Source organism: Patella vulgata, chromosome 4, assembly GCF_932274485.2.
Source record: "Patella vulgata chromosome 4, xgPatVulg1.2, whole genome shotgun sequence".
Lineage (NCBI taxonomy): Eukaryota > Metazoa > Mollusca > Gastropoda > Patellidae > Patella > Patella vulgata.
The window spans coordinates 268,674-286,234 of NC_065882.2; the positions used below are offsets into that span (position 1 = coordinate 268,674).

General features: G+C 35.3%; 2 protein-coding genes across 2 annotated transcripts; both read right to left on the bottom strand.

Moving 5' to 3' along the window:
- Positions 1-6,887: 6,887 nt before the first annotated feature.
- On the bottom strand, positions 6,888-9,761 carry LOC126819266 (galactoside alpha-(1,2)-fucosyltransferase 2). Its single transcript, XM_050547215.2, has one exon. It carries the CDS (start codon positions 9,759-9,761, stop codon positions 8,544-8,546), a length of 1,218 nt encoding a protein of 405 aa, XP_050403172.1. The 3' UTR covers positions 6,888-8,543.
- A 1,148-nt stretch (positions 9,762-10,909) lies between these two features.
- On the bottom strand, positions 10,910-16,365 carry LOC126819265 (galactoside alpha-(1,2)-fucosyltransferase 1-like). The gene is made up of 2 exons (XM_050547214.2): positions 14,861-16,365; positions 10,910-11,037 (listed from the first exon to the last, which is right to left on the bottom strand). Exons 1-2 carry the CDS (start codon positions 15,978-15,980, stop codon positions 11,009-11,011), a joined length of 1,149 nt encoding a protein of 382 aa, XP_050403171.1. The 5' UTR covers positions 15,981-16,365; the 3' UTR covers positions 10,910-11,008.
- Positions 16,366-17,561: the final 1,196 nt, after the last annotated feature.

Below are 17,561 nucleotides of genomic sequence, written 5' to 3' on the forward strand. Positions count from 1 at the left end.
AGGTTAGGAGCAGAACAGTAGGACGTTAAACTCCCATTTCATTTCATTTTCATTTTCCTTCTCAAACATTGTAATTGCGAAGAAATATCCGACTATAAAAATTCGATCAAACCAGGTCAAGTTTACGTCACGTGACTTACCTCTCTGGGAAGTCAGAGGAGAATTCATTGCATACATAAGACGATGTTGTCTTTAATCGCTTACTATTTATTACAAATATTGAATCCTAATTAAATTCTCGGATTATCCACTACCCGCGTCTTTTTATCTCGGAAAGTGTTGTACGTCTAACTCTTCATAAAGTTTATCAACTTGTACATCACGCGCTCAATGTTCGCGTATGACCTTTGACATCACACGTGCAGAAATTCCTTATCGTCGGGCTGTTTATTAGGGGAACCCTTACATTTTTGTCCTGTATACGCCCCATGAGTGTTTTTCAGGGAATCCAGTATTTTTCTAGTAAGATCGGATATCTCCACTTTCCATATATACCAAAATTACCATACTTTTATTGGAAATAACCACCCGATAAATACTTTTCTGGGAACCCATCTTTAAACGCTAATTATTAAAGACCAAAAAAAAGGTACAAAAAAGCCCCGAACAACATTAAACTAATTTGAAATTGGTTTGAAAGATTAAATATAATAAAAATAAAGCTTCTGACCGTTCAAATTAACTAAGCCGAATAAATGTTTTTATCAAAGAGCTAAATCATTAGTTAATTGCCGCCCTAGACCGTTATTAATAATGTCTTTGTTCAATTCTGTTATTTTTCTAAAGTCAATTTATGTTTTATCTTAATCTAATTAAAACACAGATCCTATTTCGTTTCGTTTTTTTTTATAGTTTTAAACTTTATTTTACTTGTCTTTTACTTGTCTTTACTACACTTGTATCTGGAAGAGTTGTTATCATTGAGGTGTTCTGAATGATGTGATGGATTAGCCAATGAAATGGTCTGTTACGACGCGACGAGCTTTAGGCGTGTTTTGCACGGAACTGTGGTTAATCCACTAGTAACACCACTGCTAATTGGTTAATCCAATGTCTGACGTCATAGGGTCAAAAGTCGCTCGTATGACCTCTGCGCGACCTATCGCTACAACCGGTCAGATCTTCATGTAGTGTAGGCAATCAAAGGTATAAAAAAACGAAACGAAATATTGATCTGTATTTAAATCCGATTGTTTAAGTAGAGGCTTTAATATAATAAAACCAAGTACGAACAATCCAAACCATTTGACAAAATTCGAAGTCCTAAAAAAACCGTATAGGCAAAATAGTGTAATAAGGCAAAATAGTGTAATCAGCATATGGACTGTTCACCGTGTACAAAATACACGACAAACAGTGGTAACAGGTGTCAGGAAGAGTAAGCTTACTCTGCCTGGCGCCACACCCGCCATAGCTGCATCCAAACTATTGGGCGAAATCTCGGTAAAATAGCGTGATTGGCCAATGGACTATCGGTATGCAAAATGCACGTGATGAACAGTGTTAACGATGTAGTAGACATACATTATCAGAGAGATTGTATACGCGTCAATTAAATATATCTAGAATAACAGCCGAGAGAGACATGTTATATGTGATTCTACCGAGTTTAAAATAAGGGACTGAAAATTGGTGAAACCAAATCCAAATAACTAGCCAATTACGAGCAGGTCGATATTGTAGAGGAAGGTGAGGTAACCATTCCCTTTTCAATATACAAAAGTGACGTCGTGCAATCCGCCTCATTGGCATCCCAGCATTCTCCATGCCCATAACTTACCATCTTTTCGCTGTAGTTTGTTGACCAGGTTTCAGCGGGTCATGATGTTCGTTACCGAAGGGGTTCATGCTTTCCTTGCGAGGTGGTTCAATTTCCAAATAACCATTCCATTGTCGCCTACATTTATTTACTAATAAATTGTTCTAGGGCACATTTACATCCGGATATTGCGGTACTTTTTTGTCTGTGTATATTTCACGTACCACATAGAAAATACCACGCACAAACGATGTTACCGGTGAAGGATTCCACAAAGATGGGATTTACTCAATCTGATTACAATAAAGATCTATATATCGTTTCGTTTTTTTATACTTTTAATGGCCTACACTACATGAAGATCTGACAAGTTATAGTGATAGGTCACGTCAGGGGTCAAAGGACCGACTTATAACCCTATGACGTCAGACATTTGATTAACCAATCAGCATTGATGTTACTAGTGGATTACCCTCAGTTCCGTGAAAAACACGCCTAAAGCTCGCCGTAACAGACCGTTTCATTGGATTATCCCTGACACCATTCAGAACACGAGTTAAATAACAACTCTTCCAGATCCAAGCGTAGTAAAAGACAAGTAAAACGAAATTTTGAACTATAAAAACGAAACGAAATAGGATCTGTGTTTTAACCAGATTGTGATTTACTATGAAATACCCATCCCTTTAAAGATTAAGCTACAATGTAGGACAATCTTTTTCTGGCTTCATGAGTTACAGAATACCCTCGTCTTTTATATACTGGGAATCTAAATTGGACATAATAACCCGGTAATGTATCTTTCCGGTTATAACAGATCGTTGTGGACGAACTGTGCGAAGGCCTCGAAAGTTCCAATATCAGGAAGAACGCTGATTATGTGAAGTAATTGACCCACGAAGCCAACTTTGCGATAATTTCCGAAACTACAGAGTAACAATTTCTCCATAGGAATCTTCTAATAAAATTCCGGTTGTTATTTAACTAAGAACTATGACTCATTGATGATTGCCATTTGTATATATTTGAGCGATTCCTTTATTCTGCATGTATTAACTGGTTTTATAAATGCAGGGCGACGCTCTTCGGGAAATGTCTGATACTCCTCTAATTCAAATACGATCGACCCGAAACTGTTGAATTCTCGATTTTACCTGCTGTCGTTTCGGATCGGTTTATTTTTTCAACGGTTCGTAACCTCCACCGATTCACTCAGATAAATTTTCTTCAATGTTCCCACTTTAAGGAATCGTCGACCAAGACGTTATGATCTAAAGCTTGCACGTGAAGCAACTAAACCACCTCTGCCTGATGTGAATATCGATATGTGACGGGGAAACAAACCAAGATGTCTTCAATGTAGAAAACATCTCCCCTTACGGAATCGTTACAACCATATTTGTTTGGATTTTTCCGATTGCTGACTCAATATAGTTAAACATACATTATGTAAAAGTTAAATTTTAGGGTCTGTTTCACGAAATTTTAACTAAGATAAAATCCAAATTTTAGTTATTTGATTGGATAATATTAGATTGATTAAATGAATTGAAATGAAATGGAGTTTAACGTCCTACTGTTCTACTCCTATACGGGGCTAATGATTAAAGTGCTCAGCCAATCAAAATTAAAGTATCTACTAAAGTTGTGATTTTGTCTTTCGTTAAGATCTCGAGAAACAGGGCCAAGGTTCTTTTGCTGATTTGAAATATAATATAACCTATTATTTAAACATTTATTAACATGCCACGCCCAAAATCAACTTCTTGGGGACATTTAAGAGTTTAACAATCAAACAGGTAACCAAGACTTCTCTCGATTGTCAAGTACCGTTGCTGCGGTAATAAACAATCTACGCAACATTTTTTTTCAAAATGTCAAACATGTGTGACCAAAAAAGTAAGTTGGTTGAAATTTTCAATATATTTATATTTCATTATATTATAGCAGGAACGACCAGGTCCCTGTTTCTCGAAATCTTAACTAAAGATAAAATCCAAATTTTAGTAGATACTTCAATTTTAATTAGCTAAGCACTAAAATCAACCCAATATTATCCAATCAAATTGCTAAAATTTGGATTTTAACTTTAGTTAAGATTTCGAGAAACAGGGTCCCGACCTTTAACTTAATCCTAAATAATGTATTTTTAATGATATTTGTGTAACGGTATATAATCAAATTATCTGCTAAAAGCTGAACCATTAATAGACCATGTTTTCTATCAAACCATACATCTTTATGCCACCGCGTTCCACGTCATTATTAAAAGAAGATATTTTGTAATATATTTTAGGATTGCACTGCCAGTAGCAATATTTGCTGCTGTCAGAAATGCTAATTTACCAAAAAACTTAAATGTCAAGTGGAAAATATAATAAATATTCAGACTCCATCCCATCAAAAACAAAACACCCTCGTCTTCAGTGCACAAACAAACGTAAGACGTTAAACTCGTTTTATCAAAAAAAAATCCATGGCTCGTGACAAACAGTGGGGTGGATTTTTTGGGAAAATTTTAATGAAGTTACAGTTTTCATTTTGTACTTCATACAGTTTTATTTCAAGAAGTTAGATGCTAATATGTCAATTCGCTTCAGAGAAATGACGTAAAGCAAAAATGCGGTGTCTTCTAAGTCTTCATTTAAAGCCTTTCATGTTTCCCCTGGCAACACAGTCACGTTCGACAATCTCTTAAAGAAGCTTTAAGTCCTGGAGGTATTGTCAGCTTTCTCTAATTTGTCTATATCATTGCACTGTACAGGTTCGAATTTAATTGTATGTAAAGTAAATTTGAAACAAATTTGCCGGGCCATCGATGAGATATGGGCATTTACTTCATCACCGACAAGGAAAAACATGCTGCAAAAACCAGAGTATCAATCAAGCGGCATCAAGGATAGTCTCACTTTAATATTATTTTCTTTCTGTTTTGTATGAAAGTCGCCACTATTTAATGATGTAAAAAGGGGGGTAATAATCGATTCAGCTTGATTGAAGGCTTGATTAAAATGGCTAGTTTATAAACCCGCAGGGTTGTTGTCCTGAATCATAATACTGTTTTTCACATAATAACAATTTTTTTTATATATTCCAATCATGATATTTTTTATACTTTTCAGTTGTCATAGTTCTAGATAAATAGAGAGAGAGAGAGAGAGAGAGAGAGAGAGAGAGAGAAAACTGGGGTTTTACGCCCACTAGGCACAAACCATAGCGGTGTTTGTGATTCTCCCGAAACGGCCAACGCCAAAAAATTGGGATAATGCGACTTGATGTTCAGAAATCCTTTATTTCCCGCATATTTTTATACGTCCACATTATACCGTAGCCCCTGTCTCTTGTGTGCGTGTGTGCAGGGGCGTATATAACGATTTTGTTAGGGGGGGGGTAGCAAAAATGCGACCGACTGATGCCCATACCCCTAGTACGAGTGACGCAGGTGCGAGTTTTGTAGGAACCATGTGCAGTAGCAGATCTAGTCACAATCCCACCCCACAATGAATGTCAATAAAATACTGGCTATAACATTAAGCGTTCCGGTAGAACATAGATGGTATTGTATAATTATATAGTTGTTTGCCGATCGTTGTCTCACCGAAAAGCAGTTTTATTTAAGGTGACATAAAGTTTATGTCATATATGATTGTGCCTATAACACTGAGCAACTTGAGGAAATTTTGAAAAATTGAGTCAATATCTTGGCATTTGAGGTCATTGTTGGGAGGAATTCTTGTGGACGAGAGGACCAGAAATGTGAGTCAGTTAGACAAAATCTCGAGATCTGCCCCTGTCAATTCCGCCTGTTTTGCAAGAGTTGACAGAACATTTGTATAGTCTGACGCCCCACGACCCACACACCAGTGCCAGTGGTACTACAAACATAACTAAGCAGTTCAGTATAACCGTGAATATGATAGTGCTGAGACAGTATAAGACAACAGTGGAGTGGAAGAATGATGTTATAATGGAACCGAGCGCCAGGCCCGAACAAATTTCAGATGTGTAACCGAGCTTTTAATTTTTGGGACTGGGCCTGACAATTTTAGTCAATGTCATGGCAAATGGATCCGTATTCTCGTTAACGAGAGGATAAGAAATGGGACAGAATCTTGAGACCTATCTGTCAATGTCGCCGGTTTTGTGGGAGTAGAACTAACAATTCTACAGTATTTTGACCCACGAATCACTCACTAGTGGTACTACTAACTGGGCGATTCACTGTAACTGTGAATATGATAGTGATGAGATAGTAAAAGACAGAGGAGGAGTTGAAGAATGATGGCATAATGGAATTGAGCGCCGAATTGAGCTTTTAATTTTTGAGGACTGGCCCTGAGGGCACTTTACCTCAATGGGGCGCTTACTTGGTCTCTGAAATGCCCTGGACTTTGGGGAGGGATTTTGCAGAATTCTGATGGTCAGAAAACACCCCATTAATTCATTTAGTCTGAGACCGACTGCGGTGAGTAATTTTTTTTGAGACCGACTTTTTGTTTGCCATGGGGTGAAAAACATTTTTTTCAAACATGATAAGTCGACAAGGTTATTTTATACTTAAGTTTTGCGTGAGTAGCGTGACGTGTGTAGTAAGCACTTATTTTGATACCGACTGCGCTGATTTTGCGACCGACTAGTATTTGGGATCTATTCTGGCATTATTTGTTTACCTCATTAATTCATTAAGACGGCGATGCATAACTTTGAGACCGACTGCAGTGACTGCACTTATTTTGAGACCGACTATTTTTCTCCCTGGGGGGAATTTTGTTCTTAGACCTACATACTCACAACAGAATAAGAGTGAAACACATCATTTTTTCAAACATGATAAGTTGACAAGGTTATTTTATACTACAGTTTTACGTGAGTAGCGTGACGTGTGCAGTGAGCTCTTATTTTGCGACCGACTGCACTGATTTTGCGACCGACTTTTTTTTTCCGGGGGGGGGGGGGGGGGTACCACCCCCCACCCCCACATTTACGCCCCTGCGTGTGTGTATGTTTGTGCGTATGTAAAAGGTGTACAACCCAGACACACGCGAGGATACACACCTTCTAATTGAGGACATGCCGTAGTCACTGTCTGTGTGTGACTGTGGCGCGTGCGTATGTTAATGGCGTACGATGGCTGAATGGTTAGCACGTGCGCGCTGTATCATAGAGACTGTCATTGAGTCAACAGGCGTGGTTTCGATTCCCGATTGTACGTGCCAAGGAGTAGAATCGCCTGTCCAACCTCGTTGGTTTTCTCCGGGTCCTCCCACTGCTAAAGATCCCTACGCGCAAGCGAATTATTGAAATAAAATTGAACCATGTTAGTCCCGAAATGACCTAGTTTGTGTCAAGTGGACGTTAAACAACGTCTCTCTCGCTCTCTCTTTCCCTTTCTCCCTCTCTCCTCGGTTGACGGTACAGTATATGTGGTGGGTATGACGTGTTAACCTCAAAATAATCGTGTACACACAATCACGTGATCAGTACGTACGTTATAAAATGGCGGATTGATTTTTGATTGGAAGTTTATTTCTTCTAAGTTATTGTTACATAGAAAGCTGATAACAGACCAATACAACCATTTGTTAAATAGTGGGCCAGATGTTTAATAGGACTTAAAATGTCTACAGTTGTTAATAAAAGAACCAAAATGTCTTCTATCTGTAGTAATCAGACACACGCGTGTGTGACCTAAATTCTTAATGTATTTGGATATGTCAGGTAAATTAAGATTTCTGCTGTACTATACCAGCTATTTATCGAATATTATCACCTAATAATACATTCTACAGTAGATATCGTTTGTGTGATATATTTCATAATCTACTGCTATATCTCCTTAGGAGATATCGCTTTACATGAATTTGATTGGTCAGTTGAAAAGGAACTACTTTTTTTTATTTTCAAAGAACAGTTCATTTCTTATTAAAAGTAACTTTTTTTAATATTAAAAATGAACTATTGTTATTCAATTGACCTTGATGGAAACACTGGGTCAATATAAAGGACTTTGCAATGGTTGAATTGCTGTCAAAAAATGATGTATCTCTACGCCATAATGTCCAGTAAAAAGTTAAATCTACAGCAAAGAATTATATTTATCTATTTGTGCATGTAAGAAGGGATTGGGTGATAAATAAAATCTCCTACTCGTCTTTTTTTATATCAAAAAATATCAACAATCGTTGATAAAGTAAAAAAAACTCGGCAGAGCCTCGTTTTTTGTTACTTTATCAACTTGTGTTGATATTTTTTGATATCAAAAAAGACTGGTAGGAGATTCTCTATATATCCTTAATTGGGGGTGGGTAGGGTCAGTGTGGTAGTAGTATATGACATTGGCCCCACCTTCAGTTGAGGTGGGTAGGGTCAGTGTGTTAGTAGTATATGACATTGGCCCCACCTTCAATTAGTATTTGTATTTTTGTAATTTATAATGTAGTCCAGTCTTCAGAGAACGAAATTACTTCCAGGTAGACAGATCACGCCTACGATTGGAAATACATCAATCGATATGTCCTCGATTTATAGGAATCCTACGCACATACGTCTGTCCTCATTTTCTATCATTCGAACAGTTGTGTGTCATTAAAATTGATAGTTTTCTACACACACCAATGGCTCACAGAGGTTTAATTTATTGTAGTAAAATATTTCAAATTAAATTATTATCGTCCAATCGATTTAGATTAATTATTTGAGTCCAAGATAACTAGATTAATCCAATTAGATGGAATATTGGAGTCCGTGCTAATTAGATATTTTGAGTTGAATTCAAATAAATGGATTACTCGAGTCCAATCCAATGAGATGGATAATAGTCTGGAGGAATGATACATCCAAGGAGAGGGGGTGAGGGAAATCCCTTAAAATAAATGGTGGTACCTTTCGTTAAATAGGCAGTCCACCAACCAAAAGTTCCAGATGATATTATACTATGATCACAACTCATTAATACTCCAAAATCAACTTCTACACTTTCATGAACAATAACCGAATCGTTAAATTGTAAATGATCTGTCACCCATTTCTTATCTTCTGAACACACGACAAATATTGGATTTGTTAAATTTTGTCTCAGTATATTCATAGCTTTGTAAAAATACGAAGGGGTAGCTACCGTGGTTCCTTTTCTATTCACAAAATCACCTCTTCTAACATGAACTCCAACCTTTATTCGATGTGATATGTTAAGTGTATTAAAGATATGTTTGACCCGAGCCTTGATGTCCGCTTTCAGGATAAACTCCTTTCGGATATCCGATTCTATTTTTTGGAAATATTTAAACGATTGTAAGTATCCAAACACTGTTATATTAGTTGTTTTATTTATGGGTGACATCAGATCTTTGGTAAAAATTCCTATACATTTTTCACCTTTCACAACATTATTGTTCAGGGTAAATTTGTCGACAGAATTATTTAAATTAATTTCAAACAATTTAAGTATAGGATCTGTTCTACTTAAAATGGGTGTATAGTTGATAGCGTCCCCTATTCCTCTTAAGGAAGCGTAGAAAAACATATGATTACCCAACCGACCCCAAGCTCCCTTTAATCCCAGAAAATGTGTCCTTTTTTTCTCGGTACCTGTCTCGATTTGCGATATTTCGTCCTTTTTCAGTAAATGATTTCCATTCTCCTCGGGATCATCTAATTGGTAAGTGCCTTTCGTTTGAATTGAAGGTTTCATCAATTTGTTTAGTACTCTTTCGCTGTTAGACCTCAGAGCTAATTGTTTTCTATTTTTCCTGTCACCTGTCTGGATTTGAGATACGTCGTCCCTTTTCAATGAATGGTATCCATTTTTTAGTCCAACCCTCGTCTTCCGTTTCCCATGATATATACTGTTAGTGGTCTCCGTTTGAGTTATCAATTTTCCGTGAGTTGCTGCGCTTTTAAACCTCGGGGTTGATTGTTGAACATTCGTCATAAAATATACATGAAGCAAAGCCGATAAAATAAGAACACCGAATAAGGGATACAAAACGATATATTTGTTCATAATGTCACGAGAATAAGTAACATGTAATTCATAAATACAAAATTTATCTTAAATTAACACAGCAAATCACCGAAATAAAACAGATTTTTAAAAATATTCCTCAAAAAGAGATCCTTATTTGTTTTGACTGAACAGAAGTAAATGGATTGGAAACACAATTTATCCCAAATGAACACAGAATAAAGCCTTTAAAAAATTTCACCGTAAGAGAGATCCGTATTTTTGACTCAACTGAAGTAAATGATTGAAAATTAAGTAACCACTACAATATTCGCTTCTTGCATTGCAGCCAGTAGCTTGTTCTTAATAGTATATTCGGACAATACAAAATGGATTTTTGGATAAAATCTGATACATAATATTTAGATAACAATGCAAAATAATCGATCCTAAAGTTAATTCAAATTATAAATTAAGTGACAGATTGATATAGTAATATATCGTATATAATATTATGTATACGTCAGCGTGTCAACAGAATTTCATGGAAAAGAATAAATTTTGTCTTTATATTAAAATAAAATTAAATTAAACAAAAATACATTTTACAAATCTAATATGACAAATGTCTAATTTGTAAAACAAATAATGATTTTAAGATACAAATGTTAATTTTAGAGTACAAATGTCGAAATACGACAACAAATGAAGAAATAAGATTTAAGGACTATGAATTAAGAACTAAGAATTAAGAACACTGAATAAAGAGCTGTTTGGTCTTTCATACTATAGAACCAACAGATGAGATGAAGTTGAGTTGTGACACACTTGTTTAATTGACATCTTGAAGAAAAGCATTAAAAAGAATATAAATTATACCCTCATGATACTTTGACAGTTGGTGTGGATGATTAGCTTCATCTTGAAGGATAGCATTAATTAAACAGAACTATTTCTGAAAACTTATTTTTGTTACATATGTCATAAAATAAACAGCAGCAAACGAAGACTCGGCACGATGACATCACTTTATTATCAACAAAATACTTAAATTGGATTACAGAAATAACCACTTCGATTGTCCTTTGGATGACAAAGAAATTGATTAAAAATTAAACAGAACAAACCATTTATAAAGCCTTACTAAAAAGCCAAAATTTTTAAAAAGTGATCCTGACAAAATTGGTTATTTCTCGACAAGGGAAGTTCTTATAAATATCTTTTTGATATCTATATGATCACATTAATTAATTCTATTTTGCCATTGGAATCAAATATCATAATTTTCATTGAATAATGAATATCACTTACTTCAAACAAATATTTGGCTTAGTGGCTAAAATAATAAATAATGAAAATGTTAATTTAATTTTGTGAAATCACAATAATAATTGTCACTTTAATAGACCAAAAACCTTGAAAAGTGACTTGTAGAAAGTCGTTTATTTCTCCGTAACTGAACACGTTAGAAACAATTTTGTGATATCTATATGACCGTATTCCTTTTACTTATCTGTTGATTCAAACTAAAATTTAAAATTTTCAAAAAGTAGCACATAATACTCAGTTGAAAAATATTTATTTCCTAGATTCACTCTAGCACCATCAGCCATAAACCAAATTAACTTTGTTCCAAGAATGCGATTATAGCTATCCCATCAGAGAGAGAGAGGGAGAGAGATGGGGTTTAACGTCCACTCTGCTAGGTTATTTCGGGACTAAAACATGGTTCAATTTTATTTCAATAATTCGTTTGCGCGTAGCAGTCTTTAGCAGTGCGAGGAAACCGGAACCGAAGAAAACCGCCGAAGTTTGACAAGCGACCCTACTCCTTGTCACGTACTACCGGGGAAACGAAACACCGCCAGTTGACTCAATGACAGACTGTATGATGCAGCGCGCACGTGCTAACCATTCGGCCATCCCCCCCCCCCCCAACGGGAAAAAAATAGGGGTGTATTTTCCGACAGAAAAACAAACTTTTGTTTTCAATCCAGTTATAAAGTATCGCCCTTAACAAGTAGGCTACCGTCTACCTTCGTTAAGTTAGTTACGCCTTTGACAATTCTGTTAACAGTGAAGTTGTTAGAATTTTACATTATCCTAATTAAATTTATTATTTACAGTTAGAGCATTGTGTATAAGCAAATTGCTTATGTGTTTGAAAGCCAAATGAATCTAAGAAAATCTTTATTTCTTTTTATAACAAATTTTCATAAATAGACCAGAATATAATAACTGGTAGTTTTTTGTTTATTTATTTTAAAACAAGGAAATTAAACGGTGTTAGTATTTAATGCCTCATTAGAAAACAAATATCTGTATATTTTTTATGGGAGATGCGAAGTCTACTCTTCCAATATATCACTACCACTACTTTATTGACATGAATATGGGGTTTTATTCCATCCTTAACTCCACAGAATCGAGCTTTTAAAAAGTTATTCAAGGCTTATCCTTGAGAGTGAGAGAGGGAGAGAGATAGAGAGAGAGAGAGAGAGAGAGGGGGAGAGAGAGAAAGATAGAGAGAGAGAGAAAGAGAGAGAGAGAGAGGGGGAGAGAGAGAGAGAGAAAGAGAGAGAGCGAGAGAGAGAGAGAGAGAGGGATAGAGAGAAAACCAACGAGGTTGGACAGGCGATTCTACTCCTTGGCACGTACAGTCGGAAATCGAAACCACGCCTGTTGACTCAATGACAGTCTCTATGATACAGCGCGCACGTGCTAACCATTCAGCCATCGTACGCCATTTACGTACGCAAGCGCCACAGTCACACACAGACAGTGACTACGGCATGTCCTCAATTAGAAGGTGTGTATCCTCGCGTGTGTCTGGGTTATTCACCTTTTACATACGCACAAACATACACACACGCAGGGGCGTAAATGTGGGGGGTGTACCCCCCCCCCCCCGGAAAAAATATAGTCGGTCGTAAAATCAGTGCAGTCGGTCGCAAAATAAGAGCTCACTGCACATGTCACGCTACTCACGTAAAACTTTAGTATAAAATAACCTTGTCAACTTATCATGTTTGAAAAAATGATGTGTTTCACTCTTATTCTGTTGTGAGTATGTTGGTCGATGAACAAACTTTCCCCCAGGGAGAAAAATAGTCGGTCTCAAAATAAGTGCAGTCACTGCAGTCGGTCTCAAAGTTATGCATCGCCGTCTTAATGAATTAATGAGGTAAACAAATAATGCCAGAATAGATCCCAAATACTAGTCGGTCGCAAAATCAGCGCAGTCGGTCGTAAGATATGAGCAGTCGGTATCAAAATAAGTGCTTACTACACACGCAAAACTTTAGTATAAAATAACCTTGTCGACTTATCATGTTTGAAAAAAATGTTTTTCACCCCATGGCAAAAAAATAGTCGGTCTCAAAAAAAATTACTCTCCGCAGTCGGTCTCAGACTTAATCATATTCACGGTTATACTGAACTGCCTAGTTATGTTTGTAGTACCACTGGCACTGGTGTGTGGGTCGTCAGACTACAAATGTTCTGTCAACTCTTGCAAAACAGGCGGAATTGACAGGGGCAGATCTCCGGGTCCTCCCACTGCTAAAGACTCCTACGCGCAAGCGAATTATTGAAATAAAATTAAACCATGTTAGTCCCGAAATGACCTAGTTTGTGTCAAGTGGACGTTAAACCCCGTCTCTCTCTCTCTCCCTTTCTCCCTCTCCTCGGTTGACGGTACAGTATATGTGGTGGGTATGACGTGTTAACCTCAAAATAATCGTGTACACACAATCACGTGATCAGTACGTACGTTATAAAATGGCGGATTGATTTTTGATTGGAAGTTTATTTCTTCTAAGTTATTGTTACATAGAAAGCTGATAACAGACCGATACAACCAGTTGTTACATAGTGTCATTGATTAGTGGGCCAGATGTTTAATAGGACTTAAAATGTCTACAGTTGTTAATAAAAGAACCAAAATGTCTTCTATCTGTAGTAATCAGACACACGCGTGTGTGACCTAAATTCTGAATGTATTTGGATATGTCAGGTAAATTAAGATTTCTGCTGTACTATACCAGTTATTTATCGAATATTATCACCCCATAATACATTCTACAGTAGATATCGTTTGTGTGATATATTTCATAATCTACTGCTATATCTCCTTAGGAGATATCGCTTTACATGAATTTGATTGATCAGTTGAAAAGGAACTACTTTTTTTTTATTTTCAAAGAACAGTTCATTTCTTATTAAAAGTACCTTTTTTTAATATTAAAAATGAACTATTCTTATTCAATTGACTTTGATGGAAACACTGGTTCAATATAAAGAACTTTGCAATGGTTGAATTGCTGTCAAAAAAATGATGTATCTCTACGCCATAATGTTCAGTAAAAGTTAAATCTACAGCAAAGAATTATATTTATCTATTTGTGCATGTAAAATCTCCTACTCGTCTTTTTTATATCAAAAAATATCAACACTCGTTGATAAAGTAAAAAAAAAACTCGGCAGAGCCTTGTTTTTTGTTACTTTATCAACTTGTGTTGATATGTTTTGATATCAAAAAAGACTGGTAGGAGATTCTCTATATATCCTTAATTGGGGGTGGGTAGGGTCAGTGTGGTAGTAGTATATGACATTGGCCCCACCTTCAATTGGGGTGGGTAGGGTCAGTGTGTTAGTAGTATATGACATTGGCCCCACCTTCAATTAGTATATGTATTTTTGTAATTTATAATGTAGTCCAGTCTTCAGAGAACGAAATTACTTCCAGGTAGACAGATCACGCCTACGATTGGTAATACATCAATCGATATGTCCTCGATTTATAGGAATCCTACGCACATACGTCTGTCCTCATTTTCTATCATTCGAACAGTTGTGTGTCATTAAAATTGATAGTTTTCTACACACACCAATGGCTCACAGAGGTTTAATTTATTGTAGTAAAATATTTCAAATTAAATTATTATCGTCCAATCGATTTAGATTAATTATTTGAGTCCAAGATAACTAGATTAATCCAATTAGATGGAATATTGGAGTCCGTGCTAATTAGATATTTTGAGTTGAATTCAAGTAAATGGATTACTCGAGTCCAATCCAATGAGATGGATAATAGTCTGGAGGAATGATACATCCAAGGAGAGGGGGCGAGGGAAATCCCTTAAAATAAATGCTGGTACCTTTCGTTAAATAGGCAGTCCACCAACCAAAAGTTCCAGATGATATTATATTATGATCACAACTCATTAATACTCCAAAATCAACTTCTACACTTTCATGAACAATAACCGAATCGTTAAATTGTAAATAATCCTTCACCCATTTCTTATCTTCTGAACACACGACAAATATTGGATTTGTTACATTTTGTCTCAGTATATTCATAGCTTTGTAAAAATACGAAGGAGTGGCTACCTTGGTTCCTTTTCTATTCACAAAATCACCTCTTCTAACATGAACTCCAACCTTTATTCGATGTGATATGTTAAGTGTATTAAAGATATGTTTGACCCGAGCCTTGATGTCCGCTTTCAGGATAAACTCCTTTCGGATATCCGATTCTATTTTTTGGAAATATTTAAACGATTGTAAGTATCCAAACACTGTTATATTAGTTGTTTTATTTATGGGTGACATCAGATCTTTGGTAAAAATTCCTATACATTTTTCACCTTTCACAACATTATTGTTCAGGGTAAATTTGTCGACAGAATTATTTAAATTAATTTCAAACAATTTAAGTATAGGATCTGTTCTACTTAAAATGGGTGTATAGTTGATAGCGTCCCCTATTCCTCTTAAGGAAGCGTAGAAGAACATATGATTACCCAACCTACCCCAAGCTCCCGTTAATCCCAGAAAATGTGTCCTTTTTTTCTCGGTACCTGTCTCGATTTGCGATATTTCGTCCTTTTTCAGTAAATGATTTCCATTCTCCTCGGGATCATCTAATTGGTAAGTGCCTTTCGTTTGAATTGAAGGTTTCATCAATTTGTTTAGTACCCTTTCGCTGTTAGACCTCAGAGCTAATTGTTTTCTATTTTTCCTGTCACCTGTCTGGATTTGAGATACGTCGTCCCTTTTCAATGATTGGTATCCATTTTTTAGTCCAACCCTCGTCTTCCGTTTCCCATGATATATACTGTTAGTGGTCTCCGTTTGAGTTATCAATTTTCCGTGAGTTGCTGCGCTTTTAAACCTCGGGGTTGATTGTTGAACATTCGTCATAAAATATACATAAAGCATAGCCGACAAAATAAGAACACCGAATAAGGGATACAAAACGATATATTTGTTCATAATGTCACGAGAATAAGTAACATGTAATTCATAAATACAAAATTTATCTTAAATTAACACAGCACAAAGTCTCCAAATTAAATCACCGAAATAAAACAGATTTTTAAAAATATTCCTCAAAAAGAGATCCCTATTTGTTTTGACTGAACAGAAGTAAATGGATTGGAAACACAATTTATCCCAAATGAACACAGAATAAAGCCTTTAAAAAATTTCACCGTAAGAGAGATCCGTATTTTTGACTCAACTGAAGTAAATGATTGAAAATTAAGTAACCACTACAATATTCGCTTCTAGCATTGCAGCCAGTAGCTTGTTCTTAATAGTATATTCGGATAATACAAAATGGATTTTCTATAAAATCTGATACATAATATTTAGATAACAATGCAAAATAATCGATCCTAAAGTTTATTCCAATTCAAATTATAAATTAAGTGACAGATTGGTATAGTAATATACCGTATATAATATTATGTATACGTCAGCGTGTCAACAGAATTTCATGGAAAAGAATAAATTTTGTCTTTATATTAAAATAAAATTAAATTAAACAAAAATACATTTTACAAATCTAATATGACAAATATCTAATTTGTAAAACAAATAATGATTTTAAGATACAAATGTTAATTTTAGAGTACAAATGTCGAAATACGACAACAAATGAAGAAATAAGATTTAAGGACTATGAATTAAGAACTAAGAATTAAGAACACTGAATAAAGAGCTGTTTGGTCTTTCATACTATAGAACCAACAGATGAGATGAAGTTGAGTTGTGACACACTTGTTTAATTGACATCTTGAAGAAAAGCATTTAAAAGAATATAAATTATACCCTCATGATACTTTGACAGTTGGTGTGGATGATTGGCTTCATCTTGAAGGATAGCATTAATTAAACAGAACTATTTCTAAAAACTTATTTTTGTTACATATGTCATAAAATAAACAGCAGCAAACGAAGACTCGGCACGATGACATCACTTTATTATCAACAAAATACTTAAATTGGATTACAGAAATAACCACTTCGATTGTCCTTTGGATGACAAAGAAATTGATTAAAAATTAAACAGAACAAACCATTTATAAAGCCTTACTAAAAGGCCAAAATTTTTAAAAAGTTATCCTGACAAAATTGGTTATTCTCGATATGGGAAGTTCTTATAAATATTTTTTTGATATCTATATGATCACATTGATTAATTCTATTTTGCCATTGGAATCAAATATCATAATTTTCATTGAATAATGAATATCACTTACTTCAAACAAATATTTGGCTTGGTGGCTAAAAAAATAAATAATGAAAATGTTAATTTAATTTTGTGAAATCATAAAGGGCATTATCCATCATATGGCAATTTTTTTTTATAAAAATCGAATAATAATTGTCACTTTAATAGACCAAAAACCTTGAAAAGTGACTTGTAGAAAGTCGTTTATTTCTCCGTAACTGAACACGTTAGAAACAATTTTGTGATATCTATATGACCGTATTCCTTTTACTTATCTGTTGATTCAAACTAAAATTTAAAATTTTCAAAAAGTAGCACATAATACTCAGTTGAAAAAT